This window comes from Anticarsia gemmatalis, chromosome 20 (genome assembly GCF_050436995.1).
Source record: "Anticarsia gemmatalis isolate Benzon Research Colony breed Stoneville strain chromosome 20, ilAntGemm2 primary, whole genome shotgun sequence".
NCBI classification, from domain to species: Eukaryota; Metazoa; Arthropoda; class Insecta; order Lepidoptera; family Erebidae; genus Anticarsia; species Anticarsia gemmatalis.
Window position 1 is genome coordinate 4,130,604 of NC_134764.1, and position 22,223 is coordinate 4,152,826.

The following is a 22,223-nucleotide window of genomic DNA, read 5'->3' on the forward strand; positions in this document are numbered from 1 at the left end:
AATATTGATTATTTCATGGAAACATTCCAAAGATACCTACTGAGCGTGGAATGGGTGTCTAGTAAATTAAATCAAAAAGTTGCAGAATGGAGCCTGATGACATTATATCATCTGTCAGAAAGAACACCGGCGACTGACAATTTCAGAAGTTTTGACTTTTGACAGACAAGTCAATATTGGAAATTGATCCGGCTTGGTGCCGTGGTTTTCTAATAAATCGTATCTGTAATTAATATTAAATCTCGGTATTCTAGACCTACGTCACAATGACTGCTTTCGAGGAGTTCGGTGTCCTCTCCGAACTGGGAAAGGCTATCGAGGAAATGGATTGGACATTACCAACAGATGTTCAAGCCGAGGCGATTCCACTTATCTTAGGAGGTGGTGACGTGCTTATGGCTGCAGAAACCGGTAGTGGAAAGACTGGAGCTTTCTGCTTGCCTATCATACAGATTGTATGGGAAACTTTAAAGGACATACAGGAAGGAAAGGGAAGTAAGGTTATAGCTCAGGCGTCGTCAGAATGGACGATGTCGTTCTTTGACCGTACAGACGCTCTGGCGGTGACTCCGGACGGGCTTAGGTGTCAGTCTCGTGATCAGAAGGGCTGGCACGGGTCTAGAGCCACTAAGGGTGTGCATACAAAGGGTGCTTACTATTATGAAGCCACTGTCACTGATGAAGGGCTGTGTCGAGTTGGCTGGTCCACTCAGGCTGTGAGTATCAATATTAAATAATATGTCGTAGCTTTTAGTTTCACTTGAAATAAGAAATTTCATTAACTTAGCTATGACAAATACCATGTTGTTTATTGCATCATATTGTAAAATGCTACACAAATATGTTTGTAATAAATTACATACATTTAATTTTAGGCTCGTCTAGATCTTGGTACTGATAGGTTTGGCTTTGGTTTTGGAGGCACGGGAAAGAAATCAAATTCAAAGAATTTTGATGATTATGGTGGTGCATATGGAATGAATGATGTCATTGGTAAGTTACCTTCATCTCAGTAGTTCTCAGACAGAGAATAACAAAACAAGGTATAATAGTTTGAAATCAATTGCATGATTATGTAAAGTAAACAATATATCATTATAGTAATCTAAATATGTAACAACATGTCTCTAGAGAGACTAGGGATATCTTCAATTGTATATCAATCATATACCAGACTTCATGCAGAGCATTTTTAATCTCTTTCAACACAACACTAGGTTGCCAATTAAACTTAAACAATGGAGAGATCCGCTACACAAAGAATGGTGAAGACCTGGGAGTTGCTTTCAAGCTGGATCCTCCTCGGAGAGCAGAGTGCTACTTCCCAGCAGTTGTACTCAAGAATGCTGAAATGAGCTTCAACTTTGGAGCAACACCTTTTAAAGTATGTACATAATTTTTTTAATTAAATAAATTATGAGGGTGAAGCATTTTGGTACATTTTAGATTGATTAATGCAATTTTAAGATGACTAAACACTAGTAACTATTATAATTCTTACATTTAATGATTGTTCTCAAATTTCTATATATGAGTGTATCTATATAATATATAGTTGTTTTGAAGCTAGGCTACAGTTTTTTAAATAGATAATATAAAAAGCCTTTTATCTAATTTTTGTTTTTGTTTCATTTCAGTACCCACCATCAGGTGAATACATAGCATTAAACCAAGCACCCAAGGAGTGTGTGAAATTAAACATGGTGTCAGCTGTGGCAGCTTCTGAAGCCAAACCTGTCAACAATGCACCACAAGCCATTATTATTGAGGTAAATATAATAATCTTTATGCTTATTGTTGTCAATAGCTTTACTGTTAGTTCTTATTATGAGCTGGTGCTGCTAAACTACATATTCTATTGGGCAATAGACAGTTTTACTCTGACTGATACTTAGTTAGACTATCTCAGTACCATCAGACACTAAAAAAAAAGAAAAAATATGGTTTAGTTACGTACTAGTCACAAAAGTGTTGCAATATCTATACCAATATTATAAAGCTGAAGAGTTTGTTTGTTTGATTGTTTGTTTGTTTGAACGCGCTAATCTCAGGAACTACTGATCCGATTTGGAAAATTCTTTCAGAGTTAGATAGCTACTTTATCGAGGAAGGTTATAGGCTATATATCATCACGCTACGACTAATAGGAGCAGAGCAGCAGTCAAAAATGTTACAAAAACGGGAAAAAAATTGATTTATTTTTTCTTATGTGACGCAAGCGAAGTTGCGCGGGTCAGCTAGTTTATTATAGTTTGGTAATAGATTTTTCTTAGCATTATAAGCAATACCAAATCTAGTTTTAATTTTGAGTTCTAATGCACTAAAAAAGTTCAAGTAATATAAAGTGCCCTACATTGTTGTTCTCTTGCAGCCTTCAAGAGAGTTAGCAGAACAGACTTGTAATCAGATCACCAAGTTTAAGAAGCACTTGGACAACCCTCAAGTTCGAGAGCTGCTTGTTGTCGGCGGTGTTAATGTTAAAGATCAAATCAATCAGCTTAACTCTGGTGTGGATATTGTAGTCGGCACGCCTGGAAGACTTGAGGATCTCATTCAAGGAGGTAACACCTACATATTTTATTGATTCAATAAAATTTAGTAATGTATTTTAAGTAAAATGAGCCTGCTCAGCATGAAGCATTCTGATTTTCGGTCCATCAAACATATTTTACACATGGACAAGGATGTGTAAAATTTTTTTGAAGTTGCGATTCTGAAAAGTACTTAATATCCTCGTATCATGAAATGAGAAAATCAACAAACAAATGAGTTCTAAGTCAAAAAGGTAATATTTATTATTTATTCTACTAAATATCATTTCTTGTTCGTGTCCCCAGGTTATTTAGCTTTAACTCACTGTCGTTTCTTCGTGCTCGACGAAGCGGACGGTCTGCTAAAGGCCGGGTATGGTGAGCTCATTGATCGCCTGCACCGACAGATACCCAAGATCACATCAGATGGACGACGATTACAAATGGTGGTCTGTTCTGCCACGCTGCACGCTTTTGAAGTTAAGAAAATGGCGGTATGTTGAAAATATTGATTATACAAATAAGATTTGGTACCAACGTAATATTTCTTTAATTGAGCTTTCAATTAAGTCATGTTCTAAAGTTATTTATTCTTTATCCCTTTATAAAATCTTTTTCTTATGCATCTCAAAAATAAATAATATAGTCCCTTTTATTATAACAGGAGAAGTTGATGCACTTCCCGACGTGGGTGGACCTGAAGGGCGAGGACGCGGTGCCGGAGACGGTGCACCATGTCGTCGTTAACGTGGACCCTCAGAGAGATCGTACTTGGGAAACATTGCGCAAGTACGTTATTATTAAGCAACTACAAGTTATATTTCAGCTATTGCGTAGTAAAAAGCAGAATTTAAGAGCAGTTTTAGGCTCCTTTTTCTTGCACGCAGTCCATTGAATAGAACCAAATAATAAATCCTGGCGAAAAATTAGATAAGATAAATGTTACCAATAGTTATTAAACACGTTTTAATTAATCGAAGAATTGTTTTGATTTGATTGGCAGGCACGTGCAGACAGACGCGGTGCACTCCAAGGACAATATTCGCAGCGGTAACACCACACCGGAGACTCTATCTGAGGCTGTTAAGATACTGAAGGGCGAGTATTGCGTACGCGCCATCAAGGAACACAAGATGGACCGGTAATTGAATACAAAAACGTTTAAGCTACCTATTTTCCTACGCTGAGTCTGTTGCAAACATTGGTCGGGCACACCGTCGGCTACGTGCTACGTAGGAAAAGTGCCGCGCAATATCATGTGTTCGGTTGTGTTGTCGAGCGTACACCACCGAAGTTAGCGTAAGAGGAAAGTAAGCCTTATTAATCTACGGCATTTTTATTACATATCTTACTACATAAGTGCAAACTTTTGTGCCGAACAAAATCATTAAACAACTTCTCTCTTCGCAGGGCTATAATCTTCTGCCGTACGAAGTTAGACTGTGACAACTTGGAGCGGTACTTGAAGTCATACGGCAACGAGTTCTCGTGCGTGTGCCTGCACGGTGACCGCAAGCCGCCCGAGCGCAAGGCTAACCTCGAGAAGTTCAAGCAGAGCCAGGTCAAGTTTCTTATCTGTACTGACGTCGCCGCTAGAGGATTGGATATCTCTGGCTTACCATTTAGTAAGTATCTAATCATGTTTCATTATACATCTATACTAATGTTATAAAGATGAAGAGTTTGTTTGTTTGAACGCGCTAATATCAGGAACTACTGATTCGAATTGAAAAATTATTTTTGTGTTGAATAGACCATTTATCGAGGAACGCTTTAGGCTTCATAGAACATCACGCTGCAACTATTAGAAGCGGAGTAGCAACGAAAAATGTTACAAAAACGGGGAAAATTATGACTCTTATGTGACGCAAGTGAAGTTGCGCGGGTCAGCTAGTGTTTTATATGTTTCATGTATGAAATCCGATGTTAATTTAATGTTCAATTAAAAATACCTAATAAGTATCACTGTTAACTTCTTTACGTTTTAGTTTTAGAAATGAACATGAGGATAAAGACATCTTGACCTATGTAAAACTAGCTCTCAAACATCAATTTATATTTACTTTTTCTTTTCCAGTGATCAACGTAACGCTGCCAGATGAGAAGTCAAACTACGTGCATCGTATTGGTCGTGTCGGTCGCGCTGAGCGTATGGGTCTTGCCATTAGTCTCGTCTCTAAAGTGCCTGAAAAGGTAACTTACCAAAAATTAAACATACTACATTTTAGTCTAGCGTACACGTATACGTATACGTGCACCTTCGCGTACTTAATACTAAATGAAATATACTAATGGTGGTTATTTGTACAGGTGTGGTACCACGGTGAGTGGTGTTCCTCTCGCGGACGTAACTGCTGGAACACGAACTTGATCGACGACAGACCTAAAGGATGCTGCATGTGGTACAATGAGCCACAGGTATGATACGTATACAGCATTATTTTTAACTGATACTTTTACTATGTAATAGATTTTTCACAAGATTAAAAAAGAAAGAACTCCTTTTATAAAATTTATGAATAATTAATGACATCAAATTACGATGTATTAAGGCTTACCTTTCATTGAAAGTATTTTTATACCTGTTTGGATTATTTAATGTTTTTATTGATGTTTGCAGTATTTAGCTGAAATCGAGGACCACCTGAACATCACGATTCAACAGATCGAGCCTGACATGAAGGTGCCGTGCAACGAGTTTGATGGCAAAGTTGTGTACGGTGAGAAGAGGAAGCAAGCTGGCACTGGCTACCAGGTAAGAAATTGTCTCTCTTATGCCTATGTGGCGCGGTCGGTAGTGTATGCGACTGCCGCTCAAGAGGTCTCAGGTTCCAATCTTGGGTCGGGCCAAAGTCTTATTTCTAAGTTTTCTGTTAAAAATTCTCGGAGATTGCTAGGAGTTAGGAAGTTGAGACCCGTAGACCTCCGTGCCTCGGAGGGGACGTAAAAGCCGTCGGTCCTGCACCTGACCTCTCTCAGTCGGTTAAGCTTACAGATTGCTGGCAGATAATAAACATTAGATTCAACTATTTAAACTCTTGTTCACAGGATCATGTGAGTCAGATGGCGCCAGTGGTTAAGTCGTTACAGGAGCTCGAGTCTCAAGCGCAACTCTACTACCTCAAGATGCATCATAATGTGACAGTCGCTTAAAAATATGTACATCATATATGATTATTATTTATTAAAGTGAATTTATCATAAGTTAATAGACTGATGCTTGTCGACTTACTTAATTGGAATACGCCAATTTTATAACTGATAACATTGTGATTAAACAAATAATAAGCTTGTCGAGTAACAAGTTGCGTTTTTTATCAATATAATAAAAATAAATGAAACACAATGTCAAAGTTCATTTTTTATATTTCACCCAATTCTCAATCGCTACTGATTATTATTAGGGCAGTGTGTGGCGGCCCGCATTTTAAAATAAATTATTAAGTCTCATAACACCGCTACTTAGGAAAATAGCCGTTAACAATACTGTTATAATAATCATAGTTCCAATCTTTTGCAATTCCCATCGCTTCATATTTCACAAGGAATATAAAAATGTGTTCGTCTATAAAAACTTCGCATCGGAAAAGTAACGTTGGATTTATAAAAATATATTATTTGTATTCAAAAACTTTATTCGGGCACTATCAGCGTATAATTATAATCTTCATTGTGTAATATGAAGAGACAATAATATAACGTGAAATTTAAAGTGACGCTCCACTGCACAACTGCCAATATTATTACAGGCTATAGAATAACATTACTTGTCAAGAATGTACTTTACAAGTAAGGCACCGGAGATCGCTACGAACCTCGTATTGTACAAAACATTCTCGTAAGCAACAATTATAATAATGATAACATCTATGCTCAACTAGTCAGCAGTACACAAGCAGTGGAGAAACTGTCTAACAATAACTTTCAATGATTTACATTTATTTCAATTATAAATAATGTCTTATCAACCTAGAAATAATATTAAGTTATCGTCAACAATATAAGCGCTAAACAAATGAGCAGTCGACTCATTTGTAGCTAGTGCATTAGTACATTGTAATTGTGGTAGTTGATTTGGTTTACATAAAATTAGGGATAAAATGATCTACTAGCGGCCTGAATGGAACTATAATCGTTGATACAACAATCAATCAAACACTTAAAAGGATCTAATTAAAATAATAATATCATTACAAAATTCCGCTGTAATCTAATTCAGTCGACAGATTTTTTTAACAATTTCATTTCATATTGTAGGTATCTTTTACTGTTCGTGTAACCAATTTACAAGCTAAAACACTGTAGAATCATACAAAATTGATCATTTAAAAATCTGTAGAGTAAACTGATTGACATTGCGGCGCAAATCATCATTTGAAGTAACAAAATGCATTCAAATACAAAATATATTAATCTATTATTGAATTAGTTTAACTAGTACTTGGAGAGAAGTTGGATAGAGTAACTAACAACGTTTACATTGGAGGATATCACTAATTTGAACCATAGATTAGGTAGTAATAAAATATAAGCCTTCTCAGTAACGCCGTATATTATTACAGAAGTAGTTAAGTTAGAAATCACACGAGTTAGTTCAGTTACATGATACAAAGGGAGTAGGAACTACAAAAAGCAATACTAATGTTATAGAGAAGTGATTCCGCTGGATCGTTTGTGTAAGAGTTTATATATCACTGCAGTACTCAGTGCGACACTATCATAATTTTGTATAGAATAATTTGGCATCGTAATATTTGAAGCTTTTACATTAATTTTGTGATTATAAGAAGTATTAAGATGACCCGAGTGGGTATCGTTAGTCATGAGATCCAGCTACATTAGCTAATGATAAGTAGAAAAAATGAAGTGCACGATTGGTTCAGTAACATTACTCTTATCAGGTTCACCAGTCACTTATTTTAGTTCGCTACGTCTTAACCTTGATAATTTTGAAATATAAGTCACAAACAAAGCATAATTTACATTTGTAGACTGGCTACCCACATATCTATATTATCATTAACATTTATAATTTAATAATTACTCTTTTGGTGACCACGGCTATCCCACCAGCTGTATATCTTATGTTAATTTATACTAAGATACATATAAAAAATTTCTTAGCATTACAAAATTTCCACCTACTTTGACATGTATCAAAAATGCTTTCTCGGTGTCGAATGAGGCAGTAAGGCTCCGGCGGGCGGGCGCGGGCACACTCCTCGACACGAGAATATAATCTTCATGTCTCTCATATTTACTTACTATCGAGGATACAGTCTCTATCACACATACGCTTTATAATCACTAATACGAGTCTCGCGAGTGGACATACACAGGACTACGTAAACAAAACTACTAGGAATTTTATATTTAGTGCTCAAATTGTTTATTATATTTTTAATCTAGAACCGATTTAAAAATTAATTAGTATGCCCACCATAATCGTTTTAGAAATTATACTTCGCCAATAATGATTTGGGCTAGTTGCGTGAAGCGTATTATTTGATTTAACTTAATACGCAACTTATACTTCGATTTTATTCTTGTAAAGAGACCAAATAAATATAATATTATTATACTACACAGAATTTAAATTCTTCTAAACTTGTTTGTTTAAAAGATGGTTGTCATTTGTTCACCCATTTTCAAAACCGATTAAGTTTGCCTCAAAATCTATCTTTATAAAATAATTGTTCTCTATTGGTTTGACATGTTCGTTTTAATTATACAGATATAGGTATAAGTCGTCGGCGCCTAATATTATACATTTAATTACAGTAGTTATTGCTATAATAATGTTCTGTGATGCAACAATGGATGGATAAGTCTAATTTTCATCTCACTTCGGTGGGCAGTCGTAGTATCGTTATACGAATGAATACGGCACGAATTTCAAATGATATTCTAATTAAAATGAAATGAACGAGTCATGATTTAAATGAAAGAAATATATTTGGACTTTGGGCAAATTTAGGACTCAAAATATAAAAATTATAATTAACACACAATGAGCAACTCTTACAACCTCACGTCTTTCAGAAAATAATTACTTAACATTAAAAAAACCTAATCCTAATTTATTATAAATACGAAAACTATTCGAGTTTGTGTCGTGACCGAGTTTGTATCGTGTCCGGTGGCGAGTGTTTGTTACGTGAACAGTCTGTACAACCATCGTCATGTCTTGGTCATATTTTGTACCTCATAGGCATCATACATAAAGTATATGTTTAATATTCTCAGACGTGGCTTGGCGGTGAACGATCTCATCATCCTTACGGAATTTTAACTCTTTTTAATCTTCTACCGATACTTTTACAGTTACAATATCTGTAGCACACTGGTAGTGAGACTGAATCGTTCCCGCACTAGCCCCTCTCGATTAATATAATCGTAATATACGCAGCCGTGTCGTTTATTCATTGGTATTAACAAGTACACTTAACAAGTACTTGAGGCACACGGCGATATTCACCTATAATTGAAACTATCTACTTGATATCTTTAACATTGGACTTAGACTATCATCAAAATAGTTCTTTGAACATTTCGGCTTAACATTACATCCCTGTTTGAAGATATCTAGTTGAAAGTACCAACAGTAATGTCCAGTGAAAGAGGATAGTACCTTCATCTCACATGAATACATACAGTTACTTGTACATTATTCTGGCCTCTTTATTCAGCCCCAACACCTTGTCATCAATTCACTGGACATCATACTTCACTTTTTGGTATAAACATCAAAATCTTGATATCATAACTTTCACTTAGGAAAACCAAAATCTAAAAGTACATACTACTAATAGTCTAAACAGGTTTAACCCAAAGAAATTAAGCAGTTGGCATTTATTATGAACTTGAGATATCTCTCATCACAAAACAAACTTGAAATACTGATACACGCTTTAATAATATTATTACAACATATTACATGAAGTTCATATTACAAATTGTCGAACATCTTTTGGGTTAGCGTAGAGGTGCCAAAACAGTCGGTCACATTCACCAAGAGTTTCAGATAATCATGTAAAACACTGCATTTTGCAAGCTTAGACCTTAGATTAACTCTTGCCACAACAGCGACATACAACCTTACGTATACATTATATTTTTCTCGTCACAGGTCTCTGCAACAATCTACTATTAGATGACACAATCACGTCTAATCGTACAAGATGTAGTTGGTACACAGAGACTTTAAGACCAGACTGTGGCAGTAGCAACTGTTTTGGTAGACCTCTCGCATGTCTTTATTCTCATATCGTAGTCATTCATCGCGGGTTGCGTAAGGCAGTTTATTCATGAGCCAAGCACTCCGTCCGTGTATCCAGAATGTTAGGCCACTTGTCTCACTACTTAACACATCAATGTCCAATCTCAAACATAAAAATGTATAACAAACAAACTTCATAGTAACTAAGACTAAATTAATAAATAATTCTTAGTAGTCCAATGAGATTTCTGGAGACCGTACCTGGAAAAACATAGAGGGTTATTTTCACTGCATACCTTCTAAAAACGAAAATATACTCATCGAAAATAGCGATTAAGTTAAAACTAGTATTCTGAAAGCCCTGGCCACTATTCAGCCTCTATCGCTTGTGGCAGCAAAAGCCGCATGGTTACACGGTATACCTACCATTACACTAAAGCGATACCGTTAACCAATACCGGCTGTTTCACTCTCGTCAAGAAACTGTCTACCTGTCGCTATACCCTGTTTGAATCGTCCCGGAGTTAGCGGATAGTGCTCAGGTTCTAGGGTTTTAATTTCTATTAGAACAGTGGCTCCCACGACAAAGATAGTGATCAAAAATAAATCATTGTTGCCTAGTCATGTATTTTAAATGAGGTTTGCTGTAGTGCGTACTCACCCAGGTCAGAGCGCGAGCCAGGGGTGGTGCTGCAGCGACTCCTTGGAGCGGTCGCCGTAGTCGTAGGTGAGCTCGTCGCCGGGCGCGATGTCGTGCGCCGCCAGCAGCACGAGGCGCGGCCCGTCCACCCACACGGCCTTCGTCAGCAGGTTGCCGTTGCGCGAGTGGTTCACCAGCCGCCCCAGCCGACCTGACTCCGCCGTCGCGTCGATACTGAATACAAACATTTTAAAAAAACAAATATTTTTATAAAGTAGGCATACATTTATTGAGGGCATGCAAAGTCCCCAACCCGCACTTGGCCAGCGTGGTGGACTTAAGGCCAAACCCCTCCCTCATTACGGGAGGAGACCCTTGCCCAGCAGTGGGACAGCAATGGGTTAAATATATTATTTATAAATTATATCTGCAGCGGCACCAAATACAATACAGATAATTTTATACATCTTTCAAATATTCATGACCACATATTTTGAAAACTAGTTTAGTTTAGGATTTTTCTACGTCAACAAAAAAACCAAACAAATATGTTAACGTGAATTCCCATTGCCAACCGGGAGTCACAAGTCACAACACTCGCAACTTGTGAAATCGTGACTCATATTAATGAAACTCTACATAACATCCAAACGATTTATCTATTGCTAGTTTTCCGTTACAACGTGCGTCACAGTTTCATAATCGACAGATTTAATTTATCTGTCACTTGCATTCTGTTACGTTTTTATTGCACTTCGCACAATCAGGAAACTCACAACCGGTTATTATGTTGTTTTTGTTTATCGAGAATAGTAAACGGATATACCTACTAAGAGAATTATATCGTCTTTTAAATGGACTAGCACTTCATAAGCCCGCATTAAAATCTGGGTTATATTCAGGTCTTCCCCTAGCACACGACATAGGATTCCCAATCTACAAAAATGGCAACAAGAGCTTATTAGCGGCCATCTGAATAGACAAGCAAAGCATACAAGTTTGTTTGACCGACCTGATACCACCGAGAAAAGCTCTCAAAATATGGCTTCCTATTATAAACAGACCGCACCAAAGATTGACCCCCTACTGATTGTGTTCACAGCCAAAGAAATGAAGCCATTTAATAATTTAAACAAAAATGATAGTCATTGATAGTGTCCTCACCAATACTGTTGGTCGCCATGTCTGAAGTAGTACATGTAGCAGCCGGCCTCGGGGTCTTGTGCGTATTTGTGTTCCCTCTCGCGCGCCTCCTGCACGCCCACCAGCTCGCCCGCGTACTCCACCACGAACTGACCGCGACCGAACGGCCGGGTCGCGATCACACCACGACCTTTGCCGTCGAAGTACGCTACCTGATAAACAAATAAAAGGAAATTTTAATTCAAGTTAAGAGTAAAGTTCAAGTAGTAGTAGAAGTCGAGACTGATTATTATTATCGATGATCAGAGAATGCGAGTATTTAGGCAGAATATTACGCAGGATTGCCGATAGCTTAGTACCAGCTGAAAATAAGATTGAGACGCTTGCAACTATCATTAGAAAGACTTAGATGTCTCCAGCAACGAATGAACACGAAGACACGAACTGATGAATATAAGTTATTGTCCAAGTAGTAAAGCTTTGTTATCTTCAATTTGAGTCCTGATGCCTTAACGGAAGATCTACGATATTTTCATCGGATCCTGTTTATTAAATCATTATTCAATGCCCTACATGTATGGCTACATAAACATAACGATCTGTAAGTAGCCTTTGAAGATCAAACAACAAATTAATTAGCTCATAATCTCATCAGTGTGAGAATATTCTCGTTAATCTGTACACAAAGTGATTACTCGAGAGATGATAGTAAGTGACCTTGGGATGATAACAGGCGCTTATCAGTAAGACCTGCATTGTATCTAGTATCCGAGGAAGAAACTATCTGCATTGTAATTGTTCCGTATTTGTAGAGTCGCGATATTAAGTCATTAGGTTAACTTTGCTTAGTGTTAGATAATATTACGAAGATTTGTTTGTTAGGTAACCATAGTTCCTACAGTTGTTTGGAAATATTTGATGGTTAACTCTTTTATCGATAATTAGTACAGGATCGGTGTGATGCTAAATTTAATCTTTACTTCTGATCATTCTTAAGAATCGCGACTTTGCTATTTAAATTGGAGAATATATATTTCAATGCTTGCCTAATGGTATCGGTACGAGTCCATTTCAGTGTCAAGATTTAGAGATAGTGGTCTAGTTAGATTAATTAAGTAAACTATCCAATAAGTTTTCTTGCTTGCCTTGCTTGCGTTTGCCATTTTCCTATTTAATTAGAATTAATTAAATAGGAAAATGGCAATAATTAATTAGAATTAAATAGGAAAATGGCACCTATATTTCCCAAAAGTCCCATCGTTTCATACCTTTTTTATAAATCAAAACACGATGGTGTGTACGTCGCGACGCTTTTACCGTCATGTCACTCATTAAAGATAAAAGTCACGTAATCACATTGTTCATACGCTTAGATAATAACGAAAACTGCTAATTCTATTACTCGTTATCTTTTAGTGGACTAAATGTTTACAGGAAGCAATGACTCATTGATTGAGCGTCGTAAAAGTTTCAACAGTATAACACACTAGCTGACCCGCGCAACTTCGCTTGCGTCACATAAGAGAGAATGGGTATTTTCCCCGTTTTTGTAACATTTTTTACTGGTACTCTGCTCCTATTGGTCGTAGCGTGATGATATACTTATAGCCTATAGGCTATAGGCTATAAGTATATAGCCTATAGGCTATAGCCTTCCTCCCTATCTAACAGTGAATAATTTTTCAAATCGGACCTGTAGTTCGTGAGATTAGCGCGTTCAAACAAACAAACTCTTCAGCTTTATAATATTAGTATAGATTAAATCACGCTGCGAATCTGTTGTAGCTAGATGCAGTAATGTATAAGGCATGTTTGATATGCGACGCGGCTTTATATAACGATTTAAGTGATCACTTAGTATCTATTAGAGCGATCCGACCCATGCTCGCAACTAAGTAATTGCAGCTCGTTTAATGTGTATTTGATTCAATATAAAGTGCAATAAGATTCTTGTTATGTGTTCTTTTACACACCCTGATTTGTTGATATCTGTTCTAACTATTGCAGTTAATAGCATACAGAATTTCAATAATTAAGTGCCTATTGTATTTAACGCTCTAAATTGTAGTTTAGAGTTAAATGGCTGCTTTTTTGACACAGAATTCCATACATTATAACATCTGGATAACATTGCATTATCAACAAACAATATTATATTTCTAAGTGTTGTTATTTCATCGGAAATATATGTACCTATACTATAATCAGACAATTCATTATAATAAGCTCATGAAATTGGTATTGCTTGTTTTAAAATATGAAACAAGTAGATAGAAATGTTCATCTTCCCAATATAGTGTGTGAGTTGTTTTAGTCCCACACAAAATGTTGAGGTGAGTTATTTTTAGTAGCTGCACACACCTATGACATTGAAATGCATCATTAGATAATAAACAACTTACTTGTAATCCATCCTCTCTCTGGTCTCTCACAGCCCTCTCCAAGTCCCGCATTTTCTCAGCCATCACACATTTTGACGTCTTCCTAACACTACGTCTTACTGGAAAATATTCTGTTAACTTGTGATTGGTGTTACCATTTGTAACTTTTTCAATTTTGATAGCTTTTTCCATAGGAGGGGGTGATGGGGGAGGTTCAACTTTAGGACTTTTGAGCTCCTCTTTGAAATACTCAGTGAGTTTGTGGCTCTCGGCAGCGCGGGCGGCGGCGCGCGCCGCTCTCGACCTCAACGTGTGTCCGTTCGTCATATTTGTAATTCCGTTACTAGTCTTCAGTGGCTTAGACCTCAGTTCAATCTTCTTCAAGGGGGGTTCAGACTTCAGTTCTTCATTCTCAGTCTTTGGCTGAGTGGCTGCTATTATCCTTTAAGCAAATTAGACTGTTAATAACATGACCTATTTTATAACTTTGTTATCACCACACATGCAGATATACATGTACATATAAATTGCCAGTGAAATAAAGCATTTTATAACCAAAGCCATATTAAAACACATAAATATATAGGGTGAGAGTAGAAGAAAACCATTAATTAATGATGACATGCAATGTTCCATAGTAACTAAGGATGAAGCATGTGGTATATAAGGATAAAACACATAATAGAAAAGCCTCAGTTACCTGCGCTTTCTATAGTTGCGCGTAGGTCTGACAGGCTGCTCCTCGCATAGTTCTATGCGGTGGGGGGTCTTCACACCCTCAGGGGATGCCATCAAGCTACTGGCTGGAAACCACAATATGGCTTAAATATATTTTTCCTTCTTATAATTATTTTACAAGTAAATTATAGTGTTGGAGATTCCTAGTCTATTATTTTCTCTATTTTCTAAGAAATAATTAAAGCATTATTAAATAGTTTTGATCAAGATTTTCCTTACTGTATTGTGATGAAATTAAGATGAAATGCACTTTGTATATAGTAGTTTGTCAGCTAGATAATTAGCTGTAATTAGATTTTTAATTATAATATTACAAAAAGTAACTGTGTATTTTTATTTAATTCAATACTTCGGAATAAATAGTGCCAAATAATAAAAAATACTACCTTTTTTACAATAATTTTAATGAAGAATAGGTTTTTATGTATTAACTTTTACTCATCATAAATTAAATAGTAAATGTGACCACATAGCCAGTTTTTTTTTCACCTTCAGTAGACTAATATATTATTAATTTAAAAAAATACATTTTATTTATATTTTAAACAATTCAGTAACACACATACATACTTTTAAGACAAATACTTAAGTACTTGTACATAGCAAAATTTTGATAATTATGTACATGCAATGTTATCACCAGTTAAAATATAGTGTTACCATGTGAAAAAAGTACACAGTACATATAATTTTAATCAGAAAATGGCAATATGAGCAGAATACCAAATCTTAGATCAATTCTAAACTTTCAAGCTAAGACCATACAATAGTTATTATTTTTATAATTATTATATAATATTTTCATATACAGAGGAATTCAATACTACTAGAAGTTTTAGTATTATAATGAAACAGTAGAAAAGCCCAAAACCATAGAATATATTAATTATGTGTAAGACAAATTATACTTTTATGATAAGACCAGGCACCAATATGTTGAAAAATCACAATATCTAATCGAAATACAATATTATTATGTTATTAGAAAAACAAATAAGAATTTATTTAAAAAAAAATAGTATTTTTCTAAGTAACACTCTGTGCACTAAATCACATGGTGAGACTTCTGTTCACATTGTGTATTTTTTTAAAGAATTTATAGTTATTCAGATACTTTTATGAAAATAAATATAATTAATGAAATATGATAAAATGTAAAGTAACATTCAAGGGATGAAATATTATTTTAAAAATTCATAATAATATGAAGTTATTTGTATAAAATCCCGTTATGTTCTAGGTTATATTAGGTGGAAATAAACTCTAGGTTACTATTTTATATAGGTTAGCATCCAGAGCATACCACCAAACTATATATTTCAGAGTAACGTGACATCTAACTGTTAGTATCAGAAATAAATTACCAGCTGACCATTACCTGCATTATATTAATGTAGAAATATGGTAGTAATCACTTGCATTAGAACTCGTAATCACAGAAGAGGGTATCGTGAACAAAGGACACCTCAAACATAACATAGACATCATGACAATTTTATGTATAGTTATGTAAATATTCTATACTAACCTCGCACCATTGCCACCTGAACTTGATAATCACTTCCGTAAAACCACAAAACACCATCGAAAGAATGGTTTTAAGAGACACAAACAACACCAGGCTGGCTCGTGTTACCAATATTTTGTAACAGACCTTGTCATATTAGGATCGTAGGAAATTATCATGTGATTTAACTGTTTGATGTCACGTATTTTTCATTTTGTAACAGTATTTGGGGTCACCTAACGTATAAATCGAAAGATGATAATCACTATAACATGTATTTTAGTAAAAATTAAACTAAATTCACTCAATTTCTTCCAAAATGTCAAGATTGATTAATATGATTTCTGTAGAAAATGGACGCTTGTTTTTCCTATGCTGCTTTCATCTGATTGGCTACCCATTTATATTTTAACCAATGAATTTAAAAATATTAGTCATAGAGCAGTTTTTTTTACCTTTTGATCTATGACTTCATATGATGCGTTCCAAACTATTTTTACGAGTGAATTTTAGCCTCGAAAAACTAAACATATTATCATAATATTTTTTTTTCTTTTACTTCTATTATCTTTTATGATTTAACTATGTATCATTATTTTTGTCAATGTTTGAAAAATTCTAAAAGCCACTTAGGAATAACCATCTTTTTACAGATAATTGATGATCTTTGTTTAATTCCATACCTTTATTTACTTAATATTTTGTAATTTGGGTTCTATTGCTTTCTTATTTTAAGAAAGGTTTATTTTAATAAATTATTTAACATCTTTTGTGAAAAAGAACGTAGTGATTGTGATCGGAGTTTTGTGAACGCAAAAGAAATTGTCTGTGCTTCCCCAAAATTTTGGCGGGAGATAATTTTGTTTGACTGACAGACGTGTGAACTGTGAAATGAGTGAGAGTCAATGACATTTACGACATTTACGTCATAAAGTTTTAAGTTTTCGGAACTTTATCGACGAATAGTTTTGTTTGTTGATAAACGCCTCTAAGCCATAAATTTAGTTTTTTGGTATTGTAGTTATTTGTGTACCTATCTTACTACCTACCAAAGGAAAAAGAAACTGATTGAGCGATTATTTTACAAAGAATATGATTAAGTCTAAGGATAAAATAACTAATTTTAGTGATGCCTCCGGTGATAGTATAAATAAAATGAATGCCTGTTATATATGGGACGAACAATTAATTGAACAATGTGATAGATTACCGGCAGTCGTCGGCAGGGTAAAAAAAATCTATATAAATATTAGATATTACTTATTACCAAAATCGCATTGTCTAGCTTACATTTATTTATTTCTGTTTTAGGCTAGTATGGTGCATAATTTAATAGAGGCATATGGATTAATAAGCAAAATTAAAGTAGTAAGGTCTTCTCAGGCATCTTATAAAGACATGCGAGAGTTTCATTCAGAGTTATATCTGGACCATTTAAAAAGGTTTACTGAAGTTGATGAGGATTTTATGACCAGTGCTCAGGATGAAGAATTTGGCATTGGTTAGATAAAGACTAAACAATATAATTTGTTAACTAGTAGATAGTATATTAAACTATTCTATATTATATTTTAAGTGTTAAATTGATTGTAGGATATGACTGTCCTCCTGTTTCAAATATGTATGAACTAGTGTCTTGCATAGCCGGCAGCTCCATAACTGCAGCAAGATGTCTCATGCTTGGAGTAGCTGATGTTGCTATCAATTGGTGCGGAGGTTGGCACCATGCACATAGGTAGGATTAAAAAATAAAATATGTAACTTTTTTTTCTTATATTTTAATGGAATACACATGTAACTTCCAGGTTTGGAGCAGAAGGCTTCTGTTATGTGAATGATATTGTCATAGCCATTGAGAAATTGAAAAAGAAGTTTCCTAAAGTTCTATATATTGATTTGGATGTTCATCATGGTACCTACCTTAATTAGTTATTTTTCCACTTTACTATTACTTGCCTGAAAGGAATATTGGCATAAAAAGTATATGAATGCTTAAAACACAAAACTTTTTAATGACTCCTCATACCCTATAGCTCTTTCAAAAATACGTATTTTGCAGGGAATGGAGTCCAAGATGCTTACAGCATAAGTAAATCAGTTTTTACACTGTCTTTTCACAAATATGAGCCAGGATTTTACCCTGGAACTGGTGGCATTGATGATATTGGCTCCTTCGGTGGGACTGGGTATTCTTGCAATGTCCCTCTCCATGCTGCTTACTCTGATGACACAATGGAGTTTGTATTTGAAAAGTATGTACTCAAAACTTCTTAGTATTGTTGTAAATTTTCATTTTACTACTATTTGATTACCAATTCAATGTTCATCAATCTTTAGATCAAATATTTCTATTAGGAAAACTCAAACAAGTAATGGTTAGCCATAGTGGTAATTAGTGGTAACATAAATATTTTAAACTATGATACTTTCACCATCCTTTCTAATTTTTAAAACAGTCTAATTATCTTGCACTTGTTTTTTTTCAGGGTATTCAGTTTAGTATACAATTATTTTGCACCAGATGCAATAATAACACAGTGTGGGGCAGATGCATTGGCACATGACCCCAATGGTGGTGCAAAACTCACTGCTCGCAGCTATTGTAACTGTGTGCGAATGGTGCTTAATAAACAAAAACCTACTATACTAATGGGAGGAGGTGGGTATAATCTCCTATAGTCATTATTTCCCATCAATACATACAATGTTCTAAGTGCACATATTTAAGACAAAATAAAGTGTATTTAGAGCAGGTACTTAATGATCAAATTTATATTGTTTATTCCTTAGGTGGTTACAAACATCCTAATGCTGCACGGCTATGGACTTCACTGACAGCCATGGTTGCTGGAGTAGAGCTTGATGAGCAAATACCAGAACATAAACACTGGCCAGACTATGGACCCACTTATACTTTACCTGTTGAACCTACTTTAGAGAAAGATAGTAATAAAAATGCCTACATTGAAGATTGTATTAACAAAATAAAAGGTAATCGCCGACATTAAAATTCTCGACATTTAAAATCTTATTGCGCAAGTTTATAATAACAATTTTTTGTTTATCACTTTTCAGCAAACTTAGAACAGCATTTAGGAAACTCTGGTACATTAGAACCACTCGCAAAAAAGATGAAGACTTTATCAGACAATCTTAATGCAGAGGACAACCATACAAAAAAGAAGATACTTAGCACTGTAGAACAATCAAAATTAGAACCACAAAAAAATATTTCAAACAAAACTGTGGATGTTTACGATTTTGTTGAATAATAAATATTTTGTATCAAGTTTTTTTTATTCACTATTTGCTACCCATCAGATAATCAGAAGGTCGACAGAACAAATTCTTTAAAAAAAAGGGTAAGCTAATTAAAAAAAAAACAGAAATATAAATTCGAAAAAAATATATATTTAAAGTTTGCACTGATCTGTTCAGCACACATTAAGTTACCAAGTAACATTGACATGAAGTGAAATTAAACATAATGGTACTTTTAGAGTCTTGTATTTATATGATTCTAATGTTGATGCAACCCAATCACCAGTCTGTTATAATCCACAATCTATTTAAGATTGAATTAAGTGAACATAATTATTTGTAAGTAATAGACACAATACACAGCTAGCCAAACATTAAAATACTGGATTCATATTTTATAATGATCATCATCAAAATATGAAATTAAATTTGTTCAACAGTATAAACACAAGTTAGACCTGTATACACTCATGTTTTCCCATTTATTTACATAGCATAGTTTACATACAACATTAAACAGACATAAGCTACCTGGAACAACATAAGCAGAATTAATTTCTAAGCCAAAACCCACATTACTGAGGATTATTATGATTCATAATGTTTCGTTTTAAATATTAAAATAAAAAATATTATCCAAACTCAATACCAAAGTTCTAATGCACTCAAGCTTATAACATCTTGCTGATTCTATATAATAATATCTAATTTCATTTAAGTGCTTATGTTTGTATCTCAAGCAAAGTGATTCAGAAGCTAGTGCCAGTGTAAAATCAAATGCAAATCTAGTTTGAACTTACAGCAATGGAATTAAGCTTTATTACTGGTAAAATATCCCAACTACTTTATTAGATGTTATAAATACTGTTTGGGAAAAAATAAATGCACATTAAATAAATTATACACACATTATACCATTGTTGAACTCCAGAGCTGCAAGTGCAAGCTTAGCAAAGATGACTCATTTAGCTATTTAATCTGTGGGTCGCTTTTCACTGTGTTTTTTAGTGAATTCCTCTGCATTCTTTGTAAACTTCTTCCTGTCTTTAAGGAACTCTTCAGCAAGCTCTGCACGCAATGGATGTTCTGGCTCGGGATCATTCACAAGAGCCACTAGTGCTTGAATAACTGAAAAAATAAACTTTATAAGTAAATGATCTTTTTGTTCATCATTACTATTTTGTTTATATTAATACTCATTGCAGATAACCACTGCTTAGCTGTTAAAGACAAGCTAATATTAATGACTAATCATTTTAACTTGATGATTCAGTAATAATTACAAAAGACATACCTTGATCAGTCTTAGTAGCAGGTTTCCAGTTCTCAGCACTAATAATGGGCAGGCACACCTGACCTTTCTCATCAATATTTGGATGATAGATCTTTGTTTTGAAGCTAATCTTAGGTGGCTTGAATGGGTACTCAGCAGGGAAATTTATCTCAATGCGGAAAGCTCCCTTGTTGTATGGAGGATTGTCCTGTAATTTTAATGGCTACTAAGTAAAACTCCATCAGTTAATAGTGTTTACCATAAATAATGGCAAACAGAATGTTTGTTTTGCATAGATATTTGTATTATTTTATGCATAAAGCAAAGTGGTTTTTATGTATATTTTTTTTAATTATCACTATATAATATCTTGATAAGATACTTACAGGAACAATTAATCCTTGCCATGTGAGTATATTAGACTCATCCACTTGTATGTCCCTAAAGGACTTCAGTCCTGACTGTCTGATGTCATTTAGTTCCTGCAACAACAATATGATGATAGTACATAATCGGAAAATGTATTTATCTGCAGGTCTATTTCTAGACATTACTTATAAAGTATGAATCATAATAAGAGGCAGTGAACTTGTATAGATTTACTAGGTCACTGATTTCACTAGCAACGCTAAAATAGTCTTTTGAAGATTCATTTGAAGATTATTAATTTAATGCAACGAAGTCTAAGCGAGGGTAATGATAAAAACAAGTCTGTGCATGAATCCTGTTTTAACCGACCACCTGTTATCATCGTAATCAATGATGATATAGAATACTCGTCATTAAAAATGATGTCTCACCTTTTGTAGTCTCCTCGTTGCAGCCATTGTATTAGAATCTGTCAAACTCCCAACCTAAGATATACCTCGATTCTTGAATACTCAAGTTTTTATTTTATGTACAGGTCCGCAATAACACCATAATTAAACGGTCGACACAAATTATAATAGGATTTGACCGCAAGATGCTGAAAAATTATCTGCAAAATGCGACGGACACCAACAAAATTTCAGTACGTTATGTTAATGCATCGACAAACCACAAAAAACTACGACATGTGTCAGTAACTTGGGATTTTTATATTAATTTATGAAAATACTTTTCTGTCCGTTAGCTTCTAATTGTGACTAATAATAATGATATCAATGATAATTGATATATAGTGGCTTATCAATGAAATAAAACACATTATTTTTGAAATAATAAAACGCAACAGCAACATAATACAGCCGTCGCCATCTGTTGGTATTTTCTACGTACTAACTGAAATAAAAAAAATAATAACGTTGTTCTGTCGGTGCTTCTTTTCAGTTAAATAAAGTAGAGACCTACGAAATTATTAGCATTTTTTCTATTACATCTTTGATGAGTGCACGCTTTACTTAATTTTGTTAGTAATAATATATTATATATAGCACTGAAATCTTAGTCTTCACTGGTTGTAAATCTATACTAATATTATAAAGCTGAAGAGTTTGTTTGTTTGAACGCGCTAATTTCAGGATCTACAGGTCCGATTTGAAAAAGTCT

At 34.6% G+C, this 22,223-nt stretch overlaps 4 protein-coding genes across 5 annotated transcripts; 2 read left to right on the top strand and 2 right to left on the bottom strand.

Annotated features, from left to right (window-relative positions):
* The first annotated feature begins 134 nt into the window (after positions 1-134).
* On the top strand, positions 135-5,882 carry Ddx1 (ATP-dependent RNA helicase Ddx1). Its single transcript, XM_076128146.1, has 13 exons — positions 135-716; positions 876-993; positions 1,218-1,384; positions 1,638-1,769; positions 2,372-2,561; positions 2,838-3,025; positions 3,196-3,320; positions 3,535-3,672; positions 3,942-4,156; positions 4,609-4,724; positions 4,842-4,949; positions 5,152-5,286; positions 5,580-5,882. The coding sequence occupies exons 1-13, from the start codon at positions 267-269 to the stop codon at positions 5,682-5,684; spliced, it is 2,187 nt and encodes a 728-aa protein (XP_075984261.1). The 5' UTR covers positions 135-266; the 3' UTR covers positions 5,685-5,882.
* Positions 5,880-16,536, bottom strand: Set8 (SET domain containing 8). The gene is made up of 6 exons (XM_076128147.1): positions 16,181-16,536; positions 14,615-14,717; positions 13,936-14,356; positions 11,555-11,745; positions 10,412-10,624; positions 5,880-10,011 (listed from the first exon to the last, which is right to left on the bottom strand). Exons 1-5 carry the CDS (start codon positions 16,188-16,190, stop codon positions 10,417-10,419), a joined length of 933 nt encoding a protein of 310 aa, XP_075984262.1. The 5' UTR covers positions 16,191-16,536; the 3' UTR covers positions 5,880-10,011; positions 10,412-10,416.
* A 502-nt stretch (positions 16,537-17,038) lies between these two features.
* LOC142981593 (histone deacetylase 8-like) lies at positions 17,039-19,448 on the top strand. Its single transcript, XM_076127605.1, has 8 exons — positions 17,039-17,386; positions 17,471-17,660; positions 17,753-17,894; positions 17,965-18,071; positions 18,219-18,411; positions 18,646-18,818; positions 18,950-19,150; positions 19,235-19,448. The coding sequence occupies exons 1-8, from the start codon at positions 17,252-17,254 to the stop codon at positions 19,429-19,431; spliced, it is 1,338 nt and encodes a 445-aa protein (XP_075983720.1). The 5' UTR covers positions 17,039-17,251; the 3' UTR covers positions 19,432-19,448.
* Positions 19,449-19,548: 100 nt separating this feature from the next.
* Positions 19,549-21,725, bottom strand: LOC142981594 (ubiquitin-conjugating enzyme E2 L3). 2 transcript variants are annotated; one of them, XR_012959941.1, is made up of 5 exons: positions 21,494-21,725; positions 21,080-21,175; positions 20,715-20,901; positions 20,329-20,548; positions 19,549-19,951 (listed from the first exon to the last, which is right to left on the bottom strand). XR_012959941.1 is itself a non-coding variant. In XM_076127606.1 (4 exons), exons 1-4 carry the CDS (start codon positions 21,518-21,520, stop codon positions 20,394-20,396), a joined length of 465 nt encoding a protein of 154 aa, XP_075983721.1. In that variant the 5' UTR covers positions 21,521-21,725; the 3' UTR covers positions 19,549-20,393. The 2 variants fall into 2 exon arrangements, 1 of the variants encoding a protein (XP_075983721.1); XM_076127606.1 differs by having other exon boundaries at positions 19,549-20,548.
* Between the last annotated feature and the right edge of the window lie 498 nt (positions 21,726-22,223).

Bases quoted from the DNA above. Each gene is read 5' to 3' on its own strand.
- Ddx1 (XM_076128146.1), top strand. From the start codon at position 267: ATGACTGCTTTCGAGGAGTTCGGTGTCCTCTCCGAACTGGGAAAGGCT. The intron at 2,562-2,837 runs GTAACACCTACA...TCGTGTCCCCAG, and splicing joins TGAGGATCTCATTCAAGGAG to GTTATTTAGCTTTAACTCAC. The intron at 4,950-5,151 runs GTATGATACGTA...TGATGTTTGCAG, and splicing joins TGTGGTACAATGAGCCACAG to TATTTAGCTGAAATCGAGGA.
- LOC142981594 (XM_076127606.1), bottom strand. From the start codon at position 21,520: ATGGCTGCAACGAGGAGACTACAAAAG. The intron at 21,176-21,493 runs GTGAGACATCAT...TTGTTGTTGCAG, and splicing joins CAACGAGGAGACTACAAAAG to GAACTAAATGACATCAGACA. The intron at 20,902-21,079 runs GTAAGTATCTTA...TTAAAATTACAG, and splicing joins GGCAAGGATTAATTGTTCCT to GACAATCCTCCATACAACAA.
- LOC142981593 (XM_076127605.1), top strand. From the start codon at position 17,252: ATGATTAAGTCTAAGGATAAAATAACTAATTTTAGTGATGCCTCCGGT. The intron at 18,819-18,949 runs GTGGGTATAATC...TTTATTCCTTAG, and splicing joins TACTATACTAATGGGAGGAG to GTGGTTACAAACATCCTAAT. The intron at 19,151-19,234 runs GTAATCGCCGAC...ATCACTTTTCAG, and splicing joins TTGTATTAACAAAATAAAAG to CAAACTTAGAACAGCATTTA.
- Set8 (XM_076128147.1), bottom strand. The intron at 14,357-14,614 runs GTAACTGAGGCT...ATTTGCTTAAAG, and splicing joins CGCAACTATAGAAAGCGCAG to GATAATAGCAGCCACTCAGC. The intron at 10,625-11,554 runs GTGAGGACACTA...GTTTGTATTCAG, and splicing joins CATGGCGACCAACAGTATTG to TATCGACGCGACGGCGGAGT.